The following is a 19,483-nucleotide window of genomic DNA, read 5'->3' on the forward strand; positions in this document are numbered from 1 at the left end:
GATGGGTATAGTGTGTTCAGGAATGACAGAGAGAATAAAATGGGGGGAGGAGTATTGTTGATGATAGCTGATGAGCTGCAGCCAAAGAGAATAGAAGTTGAATTGCAGGATAGAGAAAAGAGCACATTTGAGGCCATTTGGTGTGAGATTGTGGCTAGCAGAACTAAATATACAATTGGGTGCTGGTATAGACCAGGTGATGGAAAAGATGGTGGTGAGTATGCACAAGCAAATAGAAGAAATGGGTGGAAGGAGGGTGATTATTATGGGAGATTTCAACTATGGTCGCATTGATTGGAGTGAGGAGAGGACACACGGGAGGAAGGAACTGGATTTTATGCGGTTATTAAAGGATAACTATCTGCGACAGCATGTAATGGAAAATACTAGGGGTCAGAGAGTGCTTGACCTAGTAATTACATCTGAGGATTTGGCTGTAACAAATATGACCACATTGCCACCAATCGGTGAGAGTGATCATAGGGTCTTAACTTGGGAGGTGGCTAAAGGTGTAGATTTTTCAATTAAGACAGGGTACATGTGGAATTATCGCGCTGGAAAGTATGACAAGCTTAGGAGTTTGATTGGTTCAGTGCCATGGCATGTACAACTGCAAGGACTAGAAGTTGATAGTGCATGGGAGGTAGTTAAGAAGTGCTTGCATGAAGCAATGGCTGACTGTATACCTAGAGTCCGAATAATAAATCAAGTAGGGGTTAAATGGATGAATAACACCATTAAGCTTGAGTTGCAAAAAAAGAAACAACTATGGAGGGAATTTAAGGAGAAGGGTGACCGGCAGGCACATGAACGGTATAAAGCGCAGGCCAGAAGGGTGACGAGTGTGGTAAGAAAAGCAAAAAAGATTACGAAAGAACATTGGCCATGCAGGCTAAAGAGAATCCTAAACAGTTTTTTAGATATGTAGCAAGTAAAAGGAAAAATGTACATGGCAGATTGATTTTAAAGATTGCCGATGGTAGGGAGGTAACTGAATCAGTTGAGATAGTTGAGTTACTGAGTGAGCACTTTGCAAAAGTATATCATCCATGTGGTGACATTGCAGAAACGAATAACCCAGTAGATTATACGGGAATTGTGGTTAATGAAGTGGAGGTGAGTAGTCTATTGCATAACCTCAATGTCAATACATCTGTGGGATTGGATGGTATACCAGCTCGTGTTGTACGAGAAGCAGCTAAAGATTTGTCAGTACCCTTGACCATTTTGTTTAATTTGAGTCTCGGCTCTGGGTTAGTCCCGAGCGGGTGGAAAGAGGGGAAGATAGTTCCACTGCATAAAGGTGGTTCCAAGACTACTGTTGTAAATTACCGACCGATTAGCATATCAGGAATCATTGTCAAGATCTTAGAGAAAATAGTCAAGAGGAAAATACAAGATTGGATAGAAGAAAATGGGATACTGTATCGGGGACAGCATGGTTTTGTGAAGGGTAGGTCATGCCTCAGTAACTTGCTCACGTATTATAACACAGTGACGGCTGAACTGGATAAGGGTAATGGGTTTACGGTGATTCTACTGGACCTTGCCAAGGCCTTTGACAGGATTCCACATGGAATTCTAATCAGTAAATTGCAGCATATGGGAATGGACATAGGGTTGGTGAGATGGATAGGAGGGTGGTTGACGGAGAGATATCAGAGAGTGGTTTATTCGGGAGTAGAGTCCACAAGACGGCCTGTGACTAGTGGTGTGCCACAAGGATCTGTTCTTGGACCACTGCTGTTTAATTTGTTCATAAATGATATAGGAAATGATCTGAGAGGAACAGTTCATTTGTTTGCGGATGATGCGAAGTTGGGTAGGGCAATAGTGAATGTAGATGACGTCAAAATTTTGCAGGATGATTTGGATAGATTGGAGGTCTGGGCTAAGGAGAATGGATGTCAGTTTAATGTGGCAAAATGTAAGGTTATGCATTTTGGGGTGAAAAGATTGGCGGCAGTTTACTGCATTGGTGGAACCCTGCTCCAGGAAATTGATGAAGCACGAGATTTAGGAGTGTTGGTAGATAAGGAATTGAAATTTAGGGGACACATTGCAAAAGTGACCAAAACAGCTCATCAAATCACTTGGTTGCTGAAGAATTCGTTGACAAGCAGAGACAAGCAGGTTATTGTTCCTCTCTATTGAGCCTTGATAAGACCCCATCTAGACTACTGTGCTCAGATTTGGTCACCTAGGTTTCTTCTTGATAGGGATGAGGTGGAGAGGATCCAGAGGCGAGTGACCAAGATGATAGCAGGTCTGTGGAATGAACCGTATGAGAACAGGTTGAGAATTTGTGGGTTGCAAAAATTGGTTGATAGGCGGAGGAGGGGAGATATGATTGAGACATTCAAATTACTGAAGGGTTTCTATAAAATTAATGCAGAAGATATTTTTGAGAACAGGGCTGGTTGTGGGAGGACTAGGGGACATCCATGGAATCTGGGCAAAAGTGTGGTTAGTAAAGGTGTTAGAGCTGGGTTCTTTACTTTTAGAGTAGTGAATGAGTGGAATGCGCTCCCTGAGTCTGTGGTGGATGCTGTGACAATGAATGAGTTTAAGGCGAGGTATGATAGATAGTGTATGAATGTCAAATAGTTGTGATGAATATGATTTGGAGCCTACCTCGATGAGTCTAATGACTCCGTTGAGTTGCCCGTAATAATAGTAATAATAAAAAATAAAAAACTCGGGTTTTTCGTCCCTTAAATTGAAGAAAATCGACCGCAGAATCCACACTATTTCAGACATTGTTTTAGGTTATGAACCATGGCGGCACTTGTTGAACTATGTCTTCACTGTGGGCTGCTTAATTAGTGATAGCCTTTCTCTAGCTATCTCTGATAGCTGGCCCAAGTTATATCTGATAGCTTGGGCTACTAGTGGGGATTAAACTGCCTACTCAGTCTCCAAAAGTTAGACAGGTCTAAAACGGCCTCGCCTACTCCCTGTAAGGAAAAAAAAAGGCATTACTTTTTTGTTGTTTTTTTTGTTGTTGTTTTAAAGTGAAAATCTGATCTTGACAACCTCTACTTTCCCTGAACTCAGATTATTCGTTTCCAATTTCTCTTCCACAATTTTTTTCTATCTCTTTTCAAGAATGTTTGTATAAATGTAACCTGTAACACTCGGCAGAGAAATTCTTCAGTAATTCTCACATTCAACTTTATTCTCCCTTTTTTTTTTATAGATGAGAACTGTGAGAGCTCTACTCAAATCATCTAGAATTTGACCTTCTGACTAGATCCTTTGAATTATGCAGTGTAGACGCTGCGAAACTTTTATACCCTCATATTTGTGCATTTCTATGGGAATATCATGTATTCCAGTTGCCTTTCCACATTTCAAAAGTTTGATAGTTTTTCTACTTCAAGAAATGGTATGTACTAATTTAAAATTGTCTACTACTGTTCTATCATTCCTTGTGTCTTTTAAGACTTTGAAAGTAATTTGTTTAAACATTTACACAGTATTTCTTCAGTAGTACTTCAGTATTTGATTTCTTTTACAGTACTGTTTCTTCTATTACTTAAATTAAGGGGATATTAAATCCCACATAGTTTTAAAACCGAATAAGAAACTCAAAGATTGGAATCAGAGCGTTCCTTGCCGAATATAGTAAACTATAAAGTATCGGCGACACTAACATTTGCTGTTTCTTCTATTTTTGAGGTATAGATTTGCAATTATCAAAGAAAGAGCCATACGGCTTCATTTCGGCGACGTAAATTATATAGAAATAGTGGATATAAAAGATCAAACATTATTTCAAAGTCGAAAGTTTCGACATTCGACTTAGAAATAATGTTTGGATCTTTTATATCAATTATTTCCATTTAAAATTTTGCTTTATTATACTTGTTGCTCAGCGCCATCTATATAAATATCAGAAAGCATGTGTAAGAGTTTATGTAAACAGCAGCTAAGTGTCAAAACAGAAGGTTGCTGTGAATCTCAGACGTGCAAGTGTTCCAGCTGTATGATGGAGAGCGAGTTGCGAAGTTTATCACCTATTATAAAGCATGGAACGGTATTAGAACAGTTCGCTCAAGAAGTTACGGACTTCAGTTCTCACTATGGGAATGACTTGAGTATATCTTATACAGCTTGTAATGTTACTGGAAAGCCTACAGTTTTTCCGAAATACGGCGATTTCACCGAAACCTTTTCACTGGTATTAAATTAATTTTGGTTATGTTTTTATTGCGTGCGTAATATGTATGTTTTGATTTTTATTTTGTATCAGAAACAACGTGTAAGCAGTTTAATTTCGGTGTCCAGAACGTCAATTTAGGAAATAGTAATAAAATATTTCACTCAGAATTATTTAGCTAATAATAATTGCTGTTATAATTACGGCTATTTTGCCTGCTTCAATTTAGGAGTGCCCCTGTTTAAATGTCATTGGCTATTTACTCATGGATTCTTAGGGCATTGTAGATGTAAATTAGTTTACATCTACAAGTACTAGTAGTTTTTGGACATCGCAGAAAGAAGAAAAGCCGCAACACCCAGAAAAAGGTATGTGTAAATTTCTCTTCCTTATGCTACATATACTTTTTGGTAAATTTACATCTACAATGCCCTAAGAATCCATGAGTAAATAGCCAATGACATTTAAACAGGGGCACTCCTAAACTGAAGCAGGCAAAATAGCCGTAATTGTAATAGTTTATTAAGAGGAGTAACATGGGAGTTTTCCCAGAAATAATAAACATAATAATTGCTGTATTATATAATAATAGTCGGAGAGAATAAAGCTAATGGAAATCGAAGTAACAAAAGAAAGAGAGTGGAAATTCAGCAAAGTGACAGAAAATGGGAGAATTGGGAAAATGAAAGAGAACAGAGGAATGTGTGCGAGAGAGAGAGACGGATGGCACTGTAGAAATGAATGGAACTGTGAGGACCGTAATATTTGGAGATTTGATGAATATTTGAAATGCATAGAGTAGAATATTATAGGAGTGCTTGGGAGCAATAGAGAATAACTTTTTTTTTTTGTAATGAAAAGAAGTAGCATGTTCATATAATAATGATGATTGGTACAAATACGTGAGACCAGTCTGAATTATTGGATATGAGCACAGAAAAACTACTTCTCAAAATAACAAAAATATCTACAAACCAAGTGACACATGTAGCATGTATTGTGACTGACATCACCAAACGCTATTCACTAATAATAGCAGTGCACACAGCTTCTTAAAAGAGATAGCTAACTTATACAATTTTGAAAATTAATCCAACTAAATTATTTCTCAGATAATAATACAAATTTGAAACAACAGTAAAAATATTAATATAAATAACCTACAATATTAATGAAAATAAATAAATTTAAAACCTGACCATAACTATATTAGCACACCAAACTTTAAGACTAGCCCTAACAAAAAAAAAATATATATATATATACAGGGTGTTCGGGATAAATTTGACAGTTTCGTAAGGAAAAAGAAAATCTTCTTTGTATCTATTAAATTTAATGAATTGACAAAAAAACATTACAGACAGAGTTAATTACAATACTATCAACAAGATTTACTCAAAATAACCACCATTAGCATCGATCACAGCTTCAATTCCGCTTCGGAACCTCGAACAAGCTGATGCTACAGTCTCCCTGGGAAGGGCCGCAAAAACTGTTTTAATTTTATCCATTAACTGGGCTTTTGTATTACTGTAAGTGCGATTGGTGTCTTTTTCAACTGCGCCCCATACAAAATAATCCATGGGGTTAAGGTCTGGGGAGTTTGGAGGCCAAACATTTGGACTGGTGAAGTCGTAGAAATTTTCAGACAACCATTTTTGACTTTTCCCAGAGGTGTGGCAAGGGGCCGAATCCTGCTGCCATACATACGGCCTACCATTGGCTACCCTTGTTATCCAGGGCTTGACTACAGTTAGCAACTCCACGAACAAAGCCCGAATTCCAATGCCAGGGTTCTTCAACACCTGTTCCTGCAGATTTGTGAGGAATTCTGCTGTACGAACGCAATCAGATCGTCTGCTAGGGATCTTTCTTCTTGCTACATCCTCGTAGTCACCATTGCAAGTCTCTAGTTCATGCCTGATTGTTTTTACTGTATTCAGGGAGCATTGGACAGCAGTCGTAATATCCTTATTTTGATGGCGGGCACGAATCATCATGATACAAGTTATTCTCTTCCATGATTCAGGTGGGTTCCAGCTATCCATCCTTTCTGACATCTTGTATATGAATGAAGAAGGGTCCAAACTTTTAAATGAAGAGAAGTGTGTGTTAATACATGTAACTTACGGAAAAATATAATTAATTATAAATATGTCAAATTTATCCCGAACACCCTGTATGTATATGTATGTATGTATATGTATGTATGTATATATATGTATGTATATATGTATGTATGTATGTATGTATGTATATATATATATATATATATATATATATATATATATATATATATATATATATATATATATATAAACAAGATAAGAATAAAAGATACATGAAAAACTGATCATTACAAACTCCATGAAAATATACATTAATATTAAAATAACCAATAACATTTATAAAATAAATAAATAAAAAATGGATTGGTTTTCTTTAGTTCTTGCAGCATAATGTTCTTAAACATTGTGTAATGGAGGGCACATGAGGATTGAGATCTTAGCTCTGATTGTATCATCAGATGATGTGATTGTGAATAGGATGCCAAATTTCCTTTTAGTTGGCAAGACTGATCATGAAGTGATCACATAGTGGTCACTGCATGTTTCCAGTTTCCAGCTGTGACATAATTGGGCCCTACTTCATTGAAGAGGGTGATGTAACTGTGAGCTTGATAGCGACTACTATAGTGAGATTGTGTCATTTCCATTCCCCCATGATTTGCATAGGATGTGTCTTGCAAAAACCATTCTATTTCGTGCACAGATATTCCAACAGAATAGAGCAACCTGTCACACATCACGTGGTTCTAGAGCCTATTTATCAGAACACTTCCTCAAGAGGCTCATTTTGAGGTTCACAGAATTCCCCTTTCATGTTATCCTGATCTCATATCACTTGATGCTTTCATTGGTAATCGTATGAGGTGTGACCTAGAACTTAGTATCAAGTATGAGGTGTGACCTACTACTGCAGTAATCATATGAGGTGTGACCTACCGCTTACTATTAAGTATGTACAATTTATATATCAATGAATATACTAATTAAAAGTAATGAAACATTTTATTGCCTTGTGTTATTTACATTAGCAATGCCGTAACCGAGGGTGTGGTGAAATTGGTGCCTGCCACAGGTGCAACTAGGTTTGGGGTGCAAAACGTATAAAATAAATAAATAGATATAAAAGTCCGCTATTTTATATTGTATTTTTAAATTTTGGCAATACGCCGATTTAGGCAACAAATTCTGAAACACTGCAACTCATTTTGATGGGGTTAATAGCAAGTATTTAACATATTGCATTTAGTAAAATTTAACTTGTTACATTTTTAAATTTTTCAAAATTTTTGTCATTTTTGGGTTGGGGGGGCACAAGTTAGACACTTGCCACAGGTGCTTCATACCCCTCGTTACTGTACATTAGACTATTGGCAGGATTTGCATATATTAATTGCCGAATGTAGCCTTGATGTCTCGAATGAATGCTTTAAATCTGTTCGTTGGGTCTTAAGTCTGTGCCACCAAGTTTCAATGAGGTGCCTTGGCAGAAAGTCAGGGGTTGTCCCATGCATTTTTCTCAACATCTTCAGTTTAAGATCTCCCCACAGCCTTTTAATTAGCTGGGTGCGTGCTCCAGTTATTGGGTCAACGAAGTTCTCACTATGGTTTACAGTTTGGTGTACATAGCCATGAGTTTTTAAGCCTCTGTAAGTCAACCATTCGTCAGAATGGAGGGTGCTTCAAAGTGTAACCTCCGCCGTGATAATGGAGTGAAGAGAACGCTCTACCACAAAGAATTGACTCTCGATAATCCGATTAGAATGTTTCTGGACCATCCCAAAAACCCATGACCCGTCCATCCTTCTGCCATAATTTCTCCATCCAGGAGGCACTTCTTGAAGAAGAGGTTTCTTGTAACTGCCAACATCTTCCACACGTGCAGTTTCATGGTCACCAAGATCTCGCAGTAGAGTTTCGTCCATCTGAATAACCATGCCAGGTCCTCCCATTTTGTCTCTCTTCTCCCAAAGTTGAAAGGGGACATCACGGCAGAAGTTAAACCATTCTAGTACTGCTTGGTGGCAGTGACCAGTAAGTTCTTCCACTTGTGCAGTAGACAGGTCGCTACACCAAGAAATGCAACCTCCGAAATACTCCATACAGAAAAGTTGCTGTGTGCACAGGGGAGCTATCTAAGTAAGTGAAGTTGATGAAACGATGAACCGATTGTGTTGATTGGCACCCTTTCCTCTTGCACTTGAACTCAGGATAGCTGGTGACGGTCCCATCTTGCTTTCTCTTCATTCAAACAACCGTCTTTGTCTCTCCTCCACATCCCAATCCTGTACACCAAGGCATAGCAGCTTCATCTTGAAAAATGCCCTGTTCTTGAAGCCAGATTACTGCGCTTTCCTCACTGTTGATGGTTGAGTAGATCTACCTAGAGTAGATCCTACAGTAGCTCGCCTTTATATATATACAGCCAAGTCTATCCCCGGACACGATGTGTCCTCTCCTATGGTAGGTCACACTTCATACGTGACGTGCATTGGTAGATCACATTCCATAGAATATGTCACAAGTAATGCTTGATACTAAGGGGTAGGTCACACGTCATACGATTACCCTTTCGTTTGGGGTATGTTGAAGGAATGTGTATTTCACCATGACTGCCTTGAACCCTTGATGAACTAAGGGATAAAATTTCACATGTCCAGCTGATGTCCCAACCCATGTACTCCAAGATGACAGGGAACCTTCTCATGCACTATGAAACCTGTCTTGAAAGACAGGTTTCATAGTGCATGTAATCCTGTCCATTTTGAGCATGTAATCTACCATTGTTAATGCTTTATCCAACCAATATTCCACTGATAGTTGTGATGCACAGGTAACAAAGAAATAAACATATTTCTTTGTTAATAAACCTGTTTACTTCATAACATATCATTGTACTTATTCATTGTTTGTTTGACCCATACTTTAATACTTGATGACATATCACAATGTCTTGAGGGAATAATTGAAGAAGTTAATGGCAGCTTTGGCACACTTGTTTAACAAGAGTCTTGCAATAGTGCAAGTTCAAGTGGAGTGGAATGAGGGCAAAATTGTTCCATTTCACAACGGTGGTGATAAGGCTGATGCTACAATTGTGTATCTGGAGTTGTGGTTATGGTGTAGGAGAGGTTGGTAAGAGTTAGGATACAAATTTGGGTTAATAACAGCAGTATTATCTGTGAATAGTTATCTTGGTTTTGTTAAAGAGTAGTCATGTTTTACCAATTTACTTAGGTATACTACAGTAAGGTGACAAGTGAATTGGCCAGAAAAGGAAGATGCATGTACAGTAGTATGCTTAGATTTTATAAAACTTTTGATTGCCACATGACAAGTTCGTAATTAAATTGTAGCCTACTTATGAAGATACTATATGTTAAAATGGTTGCTTACTCATGCTTAGGCAAAGGATTAAAAAATAATGTAATTTCTTATAAACTGTAATGCACACAACATTATCTCAAATATGGGATCTCCCTACCCCCCCCCCCCAACCTCAATCCTCAACAACATAGCACTGCTAGCAAGTTTCCTGATATTGAATAGCAAAGAAAAAAAAAACAAAACCTGAGTTAAAATTTCTATATCAAGTGACGTGCAGTTTCTATTATTATTATTTTTATTCAGGTCTCCATGGAATCAAAAAGACTGATCGTGGGAGGTCCTTCCTGGGAAACACAAAAGTCTATCATACCACTCCTTGAACTCATTGACTGTTCTTGCTCTCACCACTCTATCAGGCAATATTTCACGGTTCAACCACCCTCCATGCAAAGAAACCACTCCTCACCCTCTTGCTCACAGCTTCCTTTCTTTACTTCCAGGGATGGCCCCTTGTCATCACTCCTTCCTGCTGTTCCACTAAGCGAAAGAGCTCCCCACTGTCAACCCTGTAATAACTACCTCTCAACAGTTTAAAAGTTTCAATCATATCACCTCTCCTTCTATCTACCAAACCCTTCCGTCCACATTCCCTCAGCTGATCCTCATAACTAACATTGTACGGTCCTGAAACCATCTTTGTTATCCACCTCTGTACCCTTTCCACAGCTAATTTATCCCCTTTAAATCTTGATGACCAAATTTGACAACAATAGTCTAAGCGTGGTCTGATCAGGGTCTTATACAATGGAAATATGACTCTTTTATCTGTGCAGATCAGCATCCTTCTCAGTATTGCAGCAATCCTCTGGGTTACCTTCACCACTTTTGCAATATGTTCCCTGAATTTCAGTTTTCTATCGATCATCACCCCCAGATCTCTTGTCTCCCCTACTTCCTTCAGTACATCTCCAATCAAGTATGCATCCTCCCATCGATGTATCCCAAACTTCAAGACTTTTCATTTTGCTGCATTAAACCGATACTCCCATTCATTTGCCCATCTGTCTAGTTTATTCAAATCCTCTTGCAGGTACTGCCACATCTGCACTCTTACTAATAACCCTTCCCAGCTCCACATCATCTGCAATCCACTGACAATGTCATTGATATAAAGGTTAAATGATACAGGTCCCAGTATTGAGCCTGTGGGATGGGACTCCACTTGTAACCTTCTGCCTCCTTGATATTGCCCCACCATACATAACTCTCTGTACCCTGTGCACGGTTAATTTATCTCCTTCAAATCCTGGGGACCAAATTTGAGAACAATAGTCTAAGTGTGTACTGATCAGGTTCGTATACAATGGAACGATGACTTTTATCTCTGCAGGTCAGTGTCCTCAGTATTGCAGCAATCCTTTGGGTTACCTTTGCCACTTTTGCAATATATTCCATGAATTTCAGGATTCAGGACTGGTCTATCAGATGGCCAATCCTCAATCCAGTTGACTAACCTGACATCTCAACCCCTGTGCTGCAACTTAAATATCAGCTTATCATGTGGCACCCTGTCAAATACTTTTGCAAAATCCAAAAAAAATGGCTGTATATGCCTTTCTCTCATCAACTTCTCCTGTCACTTTATTATACACTTTATACTCTCACAGATAACATTACCCTCATCTGCCCAACATTATATATAGTCCCTCGCTAATTTCTCCAAGATCTTAACAACTACTGATGAAACACAAACTGGCCTATAATTATACACCTCTAGTCTGCTACCACCCTTATGCAATGGCACTTCATTCCATTCCTTGTTTACCTTTCCCATAGCCAGGGTTGGCTAGAGGTTTTGTGGGGCCTCAGGAAAAAGTTATTAGTGGGGTTCCAAAATATTTACAAAAGAATTTTTTTATCGAAAAATCATATAATTTTATTAAACATAATTTACAAACAGTAAATACATATAGTTGTATTTCCTGAAATTGTATGCATACATATCCGAAACATCAAAAATTCTATTATCAAATTTTCTTAGAAATTTGAAAGTGTGAGGCCACTCTGGGCGTGGGACATCAGTCTGAGGCCGAAAAACCAATGTCTGAGGCAGCCCTGCCCTTAGTCAAACTTTCATTGAAAACCCAGGTCAACAGAGCTGTCAGTTCTTTAGCACATTCAATCACTAATTTCCTGAAATTGTATGCAGTACTCAATGCAAATTACATCGGTGTATATCATTGACATAGGAAAAGATTTAAAAATCGATATTCAGTTGTTTGCTGATGATGCAGAACTGGGGAGAGCAACAGTTGATAAAGGTGATGTAGATATTCTGCAGGATTATTTAAATAAATTGGCATTGTGGGCAAAGCATAATGATTGTCAATTTAATGTTACAAAATGTAAAGTTATTCACTGCAAATTGAAAAGTTTGCATGTGGTATATCATATTGATGGTATTGGTTTACAGGAAATTGATGAGGCTAGAGACTTGGGGATAATGGTGGACAAAGAGTTAAAGTTCAGAGGGCATATCGCAAAAGTTAATAAAATAGCTCAACGAATTATTTGGATATAATGGATTTAGTTTAATCCTTTATCCCAGTGAGAGCAAACAAAGTTTGCGCCTGAAAATATCTTCAGGACTAAATATATAGTGTTGTACTATCTTATCCAGTAAGTAGTGCAACACCAAGGCAACTCGTGGCAAAGGTGGAGCAAGCTACCAGGCACTTCTAACCCAGTATCTCCCATAATGCAAAACACATTTCCTATGTGGATATGTATACTGTTATGCATTAAAGGGATTGGCCATCTACCCAGACTAGTTTCGACCTTTATTGAGGTCTCTTCAGTGGGAGCCAGGCCCAGAGCTGGAGATACCAGGCAGAAGCAGTAGCAAGTCATCTGTGCCTATGGGAGTTGCCAAAAGGTTTATCACCTTTTGGGAGTTGCCAAAAGGTGTTGCACTACTTACTGGATAAGATAGTACAACACTATATATTTAGTCCTGAAGATATTTTCAGGCGCAAACTTTGTTTGCTCTCACTGGGATAAAGGATTAAACTAAATCCATTATAGTCTAACCTAGTGATAAATAAATTTTCAACATCTTTCTCTAAATCCAGAGTAATTTTTAAAAAAAAGGTGATAAACCTTTTGGCAACTCCCATAGGCACAGATGACTTGCTACTGCTTCTGCCTGGTATCTCCAGCTCTGGGCCTGGCTCCCACTGAAGAGACCTCAATAAAGGTCGAAACTAGTCTGGGTAGATGGCCAATCCCTTTAATGCATAACAGTATACATATCCACATAGGAAATGTGTTTTGCATTATGGGAGATACTGGGTTAGAAGTGCCTGGTAGCTTGCTCCACCTTTGCCACGAGTTGCCTTGGTGTTGCACTACTTACTGGATAAGATAGTACAACACTATATATTTAGTCCTGAAGATATTTTCAGGCGCAAACTTTGTTTGCTCTCACTGGGATAAAGGATTAAACTAAATCCATTATAGTCTAACCTAGTGATAAATGAATTATTTGGATGTTGAAAAACATGCCAAGTAAACATGAGGAAGTCATTATCCCACTTTATAAGGCTATGATTCAGCCACATCTTGACTACTGCACAGATTTGGTCATCTGGGTTTCTTGGGGACTAGGAGATGGTCAAAAAGATCCAAAGATGAGTGACAAAGATGGTGACAGGTCTGTGGAAAACTCCCTATGAGAATAGGTTGAAGGTTTGTGGGTTATAAAGCTTAGTTGATAGGCAGAAAAGAGGGAACATTGTAGAAACTTTCTAATATAATAAAGGGGTTTTATAAAATTGATTTAAGTGAAATTTTTCAATATATATCACAAATAGAGAACTAAGGTCCATCCGTAGAAGTTTTGTAAGAGTGAAGTACCACAACATTGGTTAGTAAGAGTGGGCTGACCAGATTTTTTGCTTGGAGAGTGGTGAGTGAGTGAGTGGAATGGATTGCTAGAATTGGTTGTGAGTTCCCTAATGGTGAATGGATTCAAGGAGAGGTATGATAGAATTTGTGTGTATGATGGTTGATTTGAGTCTCCCACAATGAGTCTCCAGACTCCATGGAGATACTGTAAATAATAATAAAATTTATGAAGTGTATGTATGTATGTAATGTAATGTAATGTAATGTGGCAAAGTGTGAAAAGCAGGCATTCTATAGAATGGGTGACATTTTTAGGCAAAGTATGAAATGCCTATTTTATTTTAATATTTTACATACTTTCCCTAGGTATTGTATAGAATGCCTTGGCATTATATAGAATGACAAATACTATTTTGGCAAAGTATGAAAATGGCTTTTATTGAAAAGATGCATGTGAAAATGTAAGAAGTACAAAATGTAAGATACCGGATTTTTCTATATAGAAAAAGACCAGTGCTGAACTACTTGTTGCTGCAAGGTAGACTGGAATGACATTTTGAATTGCACTTAACTGCTTTTTTCATACAAAAGCACGTTAAATTTCGGCACTTAGTCTTGCAAGTACACCTCACGAACCCTTGGCTGCTACCTGTGGACAGAGCGGAAGCGGCTGACCGGAGAGCTATTTCATGGTCAGGAATGTCTCCAACTCTCAGTAAATCCTTGGGACATAAAGTGAATTGTGATCTGGCATAGAGTTGGTTTAAAATTCCTTCAGCAGTTCCAAGTCGATAAAAACTATCATCTGTCACACTCATAACAACCGCCAGCAGATTGTGTGAGTCACCCCGTCCCTTGTCGACGTCTGGGATAGAAACTCACGCAGTGGCCCCCAAAGGTGCAGGAGGAAATTTATTGTTGGAATCCATTTTCATTTTTTCGGCCTATATTTCCAGATTCAATTTAGATCGAATTTTACCTTCAACAGCATTCTCAATATTGAAGCAAAGAGTACACAAAATATTACCATCATAACCTTCTATTTTCTCATTTCCATTGTCTTTACTCTCATCTCCACAGGCGGCATGAACCTAACCTAAACGTAACCTAACCATTTCTGGTTAGGTTAGGTTTAGGTTAGGAAGTGCTCTGGCTCTTTGTTTGAGGCGAGCGTCGAAAGTCACGTCATTTGCCTTGCGACGTTAAAAGTCACTGTCGGGAGTATTTTATACTTTGCCGATTAGCCTTTTGGCATTCTATAGGATGCATAGGAAATGTGTGAAAATCTAAGCGTTTCATACTTTGATGTCCCACTTTCGGCATTCTATAGAATGCGGTTTTCACACTTTGCCGGTAACATATATATGATAAATCAGACTGTTACTTCTCTTTTTGCATTGTCTTGTAATGTCTTGACTTTAGTTGGTTTCTGAAATTTTTTTGCATTAAATTATGTATTTCATTATAGAGAGCTTATGGATCATGGAACACTGTTTCTCCATCTTCAAAGCCTTTTACAAGCCCACTTCCACTAGGTTTATATGTTAGAAGTCATGATTTTATAGGTAGGTTAAATTATGTCAAGTGCATTTTTTTAATAAAAACTGGTGTTATTACTTCTTTAATTAAATGTTTTTCTGTTTTTACATTCAAGTTTAAGGTTATTTGCATAAAATGAAAATCAAAAAAGTATGCCCAGTGGTTTGTAAGAATGTGATTTTAAAGTCACACCTTACTTTATATATATATAATATGGTGTCTCATTGATGAGACATCCAATACAACCATGAGTTGTTGTTGTTGTTATTATTATTATTCAGGCCTCCATGGAGTCGAAAGACTCATCGTGGGAGATCCTTTGTAAGAAACACCAGTCTATCAAGACTTATCGAGGGAGGTCCCCCCTAGGAAACACAAAGTCTATCATACCACTCCTTAAACGCATTGACCATTCTCGCTCTCACCACTCTATCAGGCAATGCATTCCATGGTTCAACCACCCTCCATGCAAAGAAACCACTCCTCACCCTCTTGCTCACGGTTTCCTTTCATAACTTCCAGGGATGGCCCCTTGTCATGACTCCTTCCCGCTGTCCAACCAAGCGAAAGAACTCCCCAGTGTCACCTCCATAACCGCCTCTCAACAGTTTAAAAGTCTTAATCACATCACCTCTCCTTCTTCTATCCACCAAACTCTGCAGTCCACACTCCCTCAGCCGATCCTCATAACTAACATTGTACAGTCCTGACACCATCTTTGTTATCTGCCTTTGTACCCTTTTCACAGTTAATTTATCCCCTTCAAGTCCTGGGGACCAGCTCTGAGAACAATAGTCTAAGTGTGGTCTAATCAGGGTCTTATACAATGGAATGATAACCCCTTCATCTCTACAGGTCAGTGTCCTTCTAATTATTGCAGCAATCCTCTGTGTTACCTTCACTACCTTTTGTAATATGTCCCCTAAATTTCAGGTTTCCATTAATCATCAACCCCCAGATCTCTTGTCTCCCCTACTTCCTCCAGTTTTACTCCTCCCATAGAGTATCCAGCGTCCCATCGATGTGTCCCAAACCTCAAGACCTTGCATTTTGCTGCATTAAACTGAACCCCAATTCATCTGCCCATGTATCTAGCCCATTCAAATCCTCCTGCAGGACTACCGCATCTGCACTACCACTAATAACCCCTCCCAGCCCCGCATCATCTGCAAATAACTGAATATCTCCTTGCATTCCACGGACAATGTCATTGATATAATGGCCAAACAACATAGGTCCGAGCACTGAGCCCTGCGTAACTCCACCTGTAACCCTTTGCCTCTTTGATATTTCTCCACCACACACAACTCTCCGACACCCATCAGACAGCCAATCCTAAATCCAGTTGACAAACCCGACATCCAGAATATATCAGCTTTATAAACACCCCGCAATATCCAGTAGGGCTCTGGTGCCCCGATGCAATTTTAAGTTGAGCATCCCTTACTTTATTTTAAATGTAGTTAAATTTTAAAGGTTATAAAAAAACCACATTTTATGTAAAATTGTGTACTTTGAAAATTACATATATTATCAGCACAAAAATCACAAAACATAAAAAAATGCACATTGACTAGAATTACAGGTACATAAGTATCTGTAATTCTAGTCTATATGCTGATTAGTGGCTATGAGCTATTAAAATTAGAAATGTACAAACTTGAAAAATTGCACAATAACAAGAATCATTTCATTTTTTATGGAAAAAGAAATGTATGAAAAATTTAATGATTTAAAAGTTTACTTTTCTTGATTTTATGCAGCGAATGCATGCTGCATGTAAGAAAAAAAAAAGTCTGCAATGTGAGATCCCCCCACACACACACTTGTAACTCGATGCCCTGGTGCTTTCATCATAGCGAAAAACATCTTGCAGTTTTTGCTGAATGTTATTAAAAGTCGCAGCATTTATTACAATATATTTAGCATATTCATTATTTAATAAATGCTAATATTAAAATGTGTTTTTATTTATTTTTTTCTACTCAGTTCAGCACCCCTCAATGCAATGCATCGCCTGCTTACCGTGTTAAGTTGGCTCTGGGTGTAATAAAATTCAAAATGTTGCAGTGGTCAGGATATGTTTTTCATATGAAAAATTAAAACATTCTTAAGAAGACAATAAATAGTAAAATTATAAAAGACCAAAAGGAAAACCTAGAACAAGATGGATAGACATCATTAGTCAAGATCATCGTATTACAATGTCCTCACACTGGAGAAGTAAGATTTTGATCAGACAAGGTTGGAGGCAATAAATTCAGGATGCCAAGGCTTGATTTGGGTTGTAGAATCATAAGAAGTAACATGAGCAGCATTCATGAGTCATATAAGTTTCAGTAAGGAAATACCATGAGTAGACATATTACTTACTATTATAATCATGGAATTAACTCACGTAAAATATTGTTTATTAGTAGAATTTTCAATTGAGTATCTCAGGCATCATCAGTACAAGTACAAAGCCTAATTAAACAATAACTGATATATTCACAAAACACCACCTTAGTAGCTAAGGTTAACACGTTTGCTACCATACTACTCGGGCATAGTTTGTTCCCGCACGCCAAGCACTTTCATGTCTTCAAGGTGACTACGAGTAATCTCGTAGCCGGCTTATCAGACAGAATTTTGTTTCATACGCCAACTACGAGTAATCTCGTATCACCACCACCCATATATTACATGCGCTGAAGAATGTGTTTATTGCGTCTAGTCTCTAAAATCCTTCAGTTTCGCCATGACCAGTAAAAGAAAACTTACTGATAGAGAATTAGAAGCTTATGCTAATATGAGTGATGATGAATTTAATGAATTCATCATCACAAATGGAAGGATAAGAGGGAAGTTCTTTCCATTTCAGATATGCGCAAATTTGAAATGGTTGAAGCAAAAAATCGGAATGGTAAAATTCAATTAAAACCAAATATCGTTAGGGACTATAATTTGGGTATGTCAGGCATCGATCTTTCTGATCACATGCTTTCTTACTATTCCCCCTTACGAAAGACAATTAGATGGCCAAAGAAATTGGCAATACACATTTTTGATATATACATTCGAATTGCACATAAATTTTATAATCTAATTACTGGAAATGCAATGACTGCGTTAAAATTTAGAGATCAATTTATCTCAGTTTTTGTTGGAATGGATGAGCTTACAGCATCACAGAATATCAGCAGGATTTGGGATCTTCATTATTTGGAAATTTTACCACCTACAGAAAAAAATATTTGCCGCCAAAGCCATGCTGAGTATGTACACGAAACAAACAATGGCGCGAAACACATTATTATTGTCCTGTTTGCCAGGAAAAACCACCATTGTGCGTGGAAAATTGTTTTAAAGAGTATCATTCGTAATTTGAATAAATTGGTTTTTATTTTATTGATTTCATTTTATTATTTTTATTGATTTTATCAGTTTTAAATTGATTTACAAATTACGTGTTATATTACGGATTAGCTGGCGCTTGGCATAGGAGGTCGGTAAATCGACATACGAGTATACTCGTAGTTGGCTTGTGAAGCTCATATACAAACTACGAGTATACTCGTAATTGGCAGCGAATGTGTTAAATTTCCTAAATTTATTTCAACAACAACAAAAAATTTAAATAACTAAATAAAATTTATGCTGGGGTGCTTAAGGGTCAAAGCTATATAACTGAGAGGAGACCTCCATATAGCCTTTAAAGGAATGCCTTTAAATGAACCAACCAGGGCTTCTGACCTAACGTCCAATCCTCACCTTCTTGTGGTGCACATGAATGAGGATGGGCTGCCAATTTGGGATTTAGCCGACCAAATTGTATTCTTATTGGCTTAAACCAAAATACAAAATGATGGTACAACATGAGAATTTCAAGCCGGTTGGGGTGTCGCCTGGTTAAACAAGGCCCTCATTGTTTTCTTCACGGAACCAGGGCGAACAGAGAAAAGTCACCTACTGGAACAAATCTGAAAACACTCCCCAACTCAACATCACCAGAGTTAAAGATCGGTACTATCAACATAAGCCTGAATGGCAAAGAAATAGAGCTAGCTGAGGAATTAGATAAGTACCAGATCAACATAATAGTGGTGACTGAAACAAAAAAGACAAAAACCGGTGAGATCTTTCTGAGCAATAAATACAAATATTATATTCAGGCAATGACAAACAAAGAAAAGAAGGAATAGCCATAGTATTCAACACTAAATACAATACTAATCCTTGAATGGCAGGCAGTCTCAAGTTGTGAGCAAATATGAGAATGGGGAACTGGACAATGAGACTTTTTTGTGCCTATGATCCCACAGAAGGTTCTATTAAGGTAGAAGTGGAGGAATATTTTCATGCTTTAGAGAAAGCAACTGACACAATGAAAAAGGAAAAGTTGGTCCTTGTTGGGGATCTAAAGAGCAGAGTAGGAAGTGATTCTCTGACATACAATAATGTTTTGGGAAAATTTGGAGAAAAGAGCAAAGATAATAATAAT

The 19,483-nt window shown here is 37.9% G+C and overlaps 1 protein-coding gene across 1 annotated transcript in view; it reads left to right on the forward strand.

The window, feature by feature from the left end:
* Positions 1-3,904: 3,904 nt before the first annotated feature.
* LOC150100014 (F-box/LRR-repeat protein 4-like) overlaps positions 3,905-19,483 on the forward strand; it is a 213,813-nt gene continuing 198,234 nt past the window's right edge. Inside the window, exons 1-2 of the mRNA XM_090403195.1 lie at positions 3,905-4,183; positions 14,930-15,026. Coding sequence (XP_090259321.1) covers positions 3,905-4,183; positions 14,930-15,026 — 376 coding nt within the window. The remainder of the gene's footprint in view (positions 4,184-14,929; positions 15,027-19,483) is intronic.

Source organism: Typopeltis vanoorti, chromosome 13, assembly GCF_054136105.1.
Source record: "Typopeltis vanoorti isolate ZY-2024b chromosome 13, IOZ_Tvanoo_1.0, whole genome shotgun sequence".
NCBI lineage: Eukaryota > Metazoa > Arthropoda > Arachnida > Uropygi > Thelyphonidae > Typopeltis > Typopeltis vanoorti.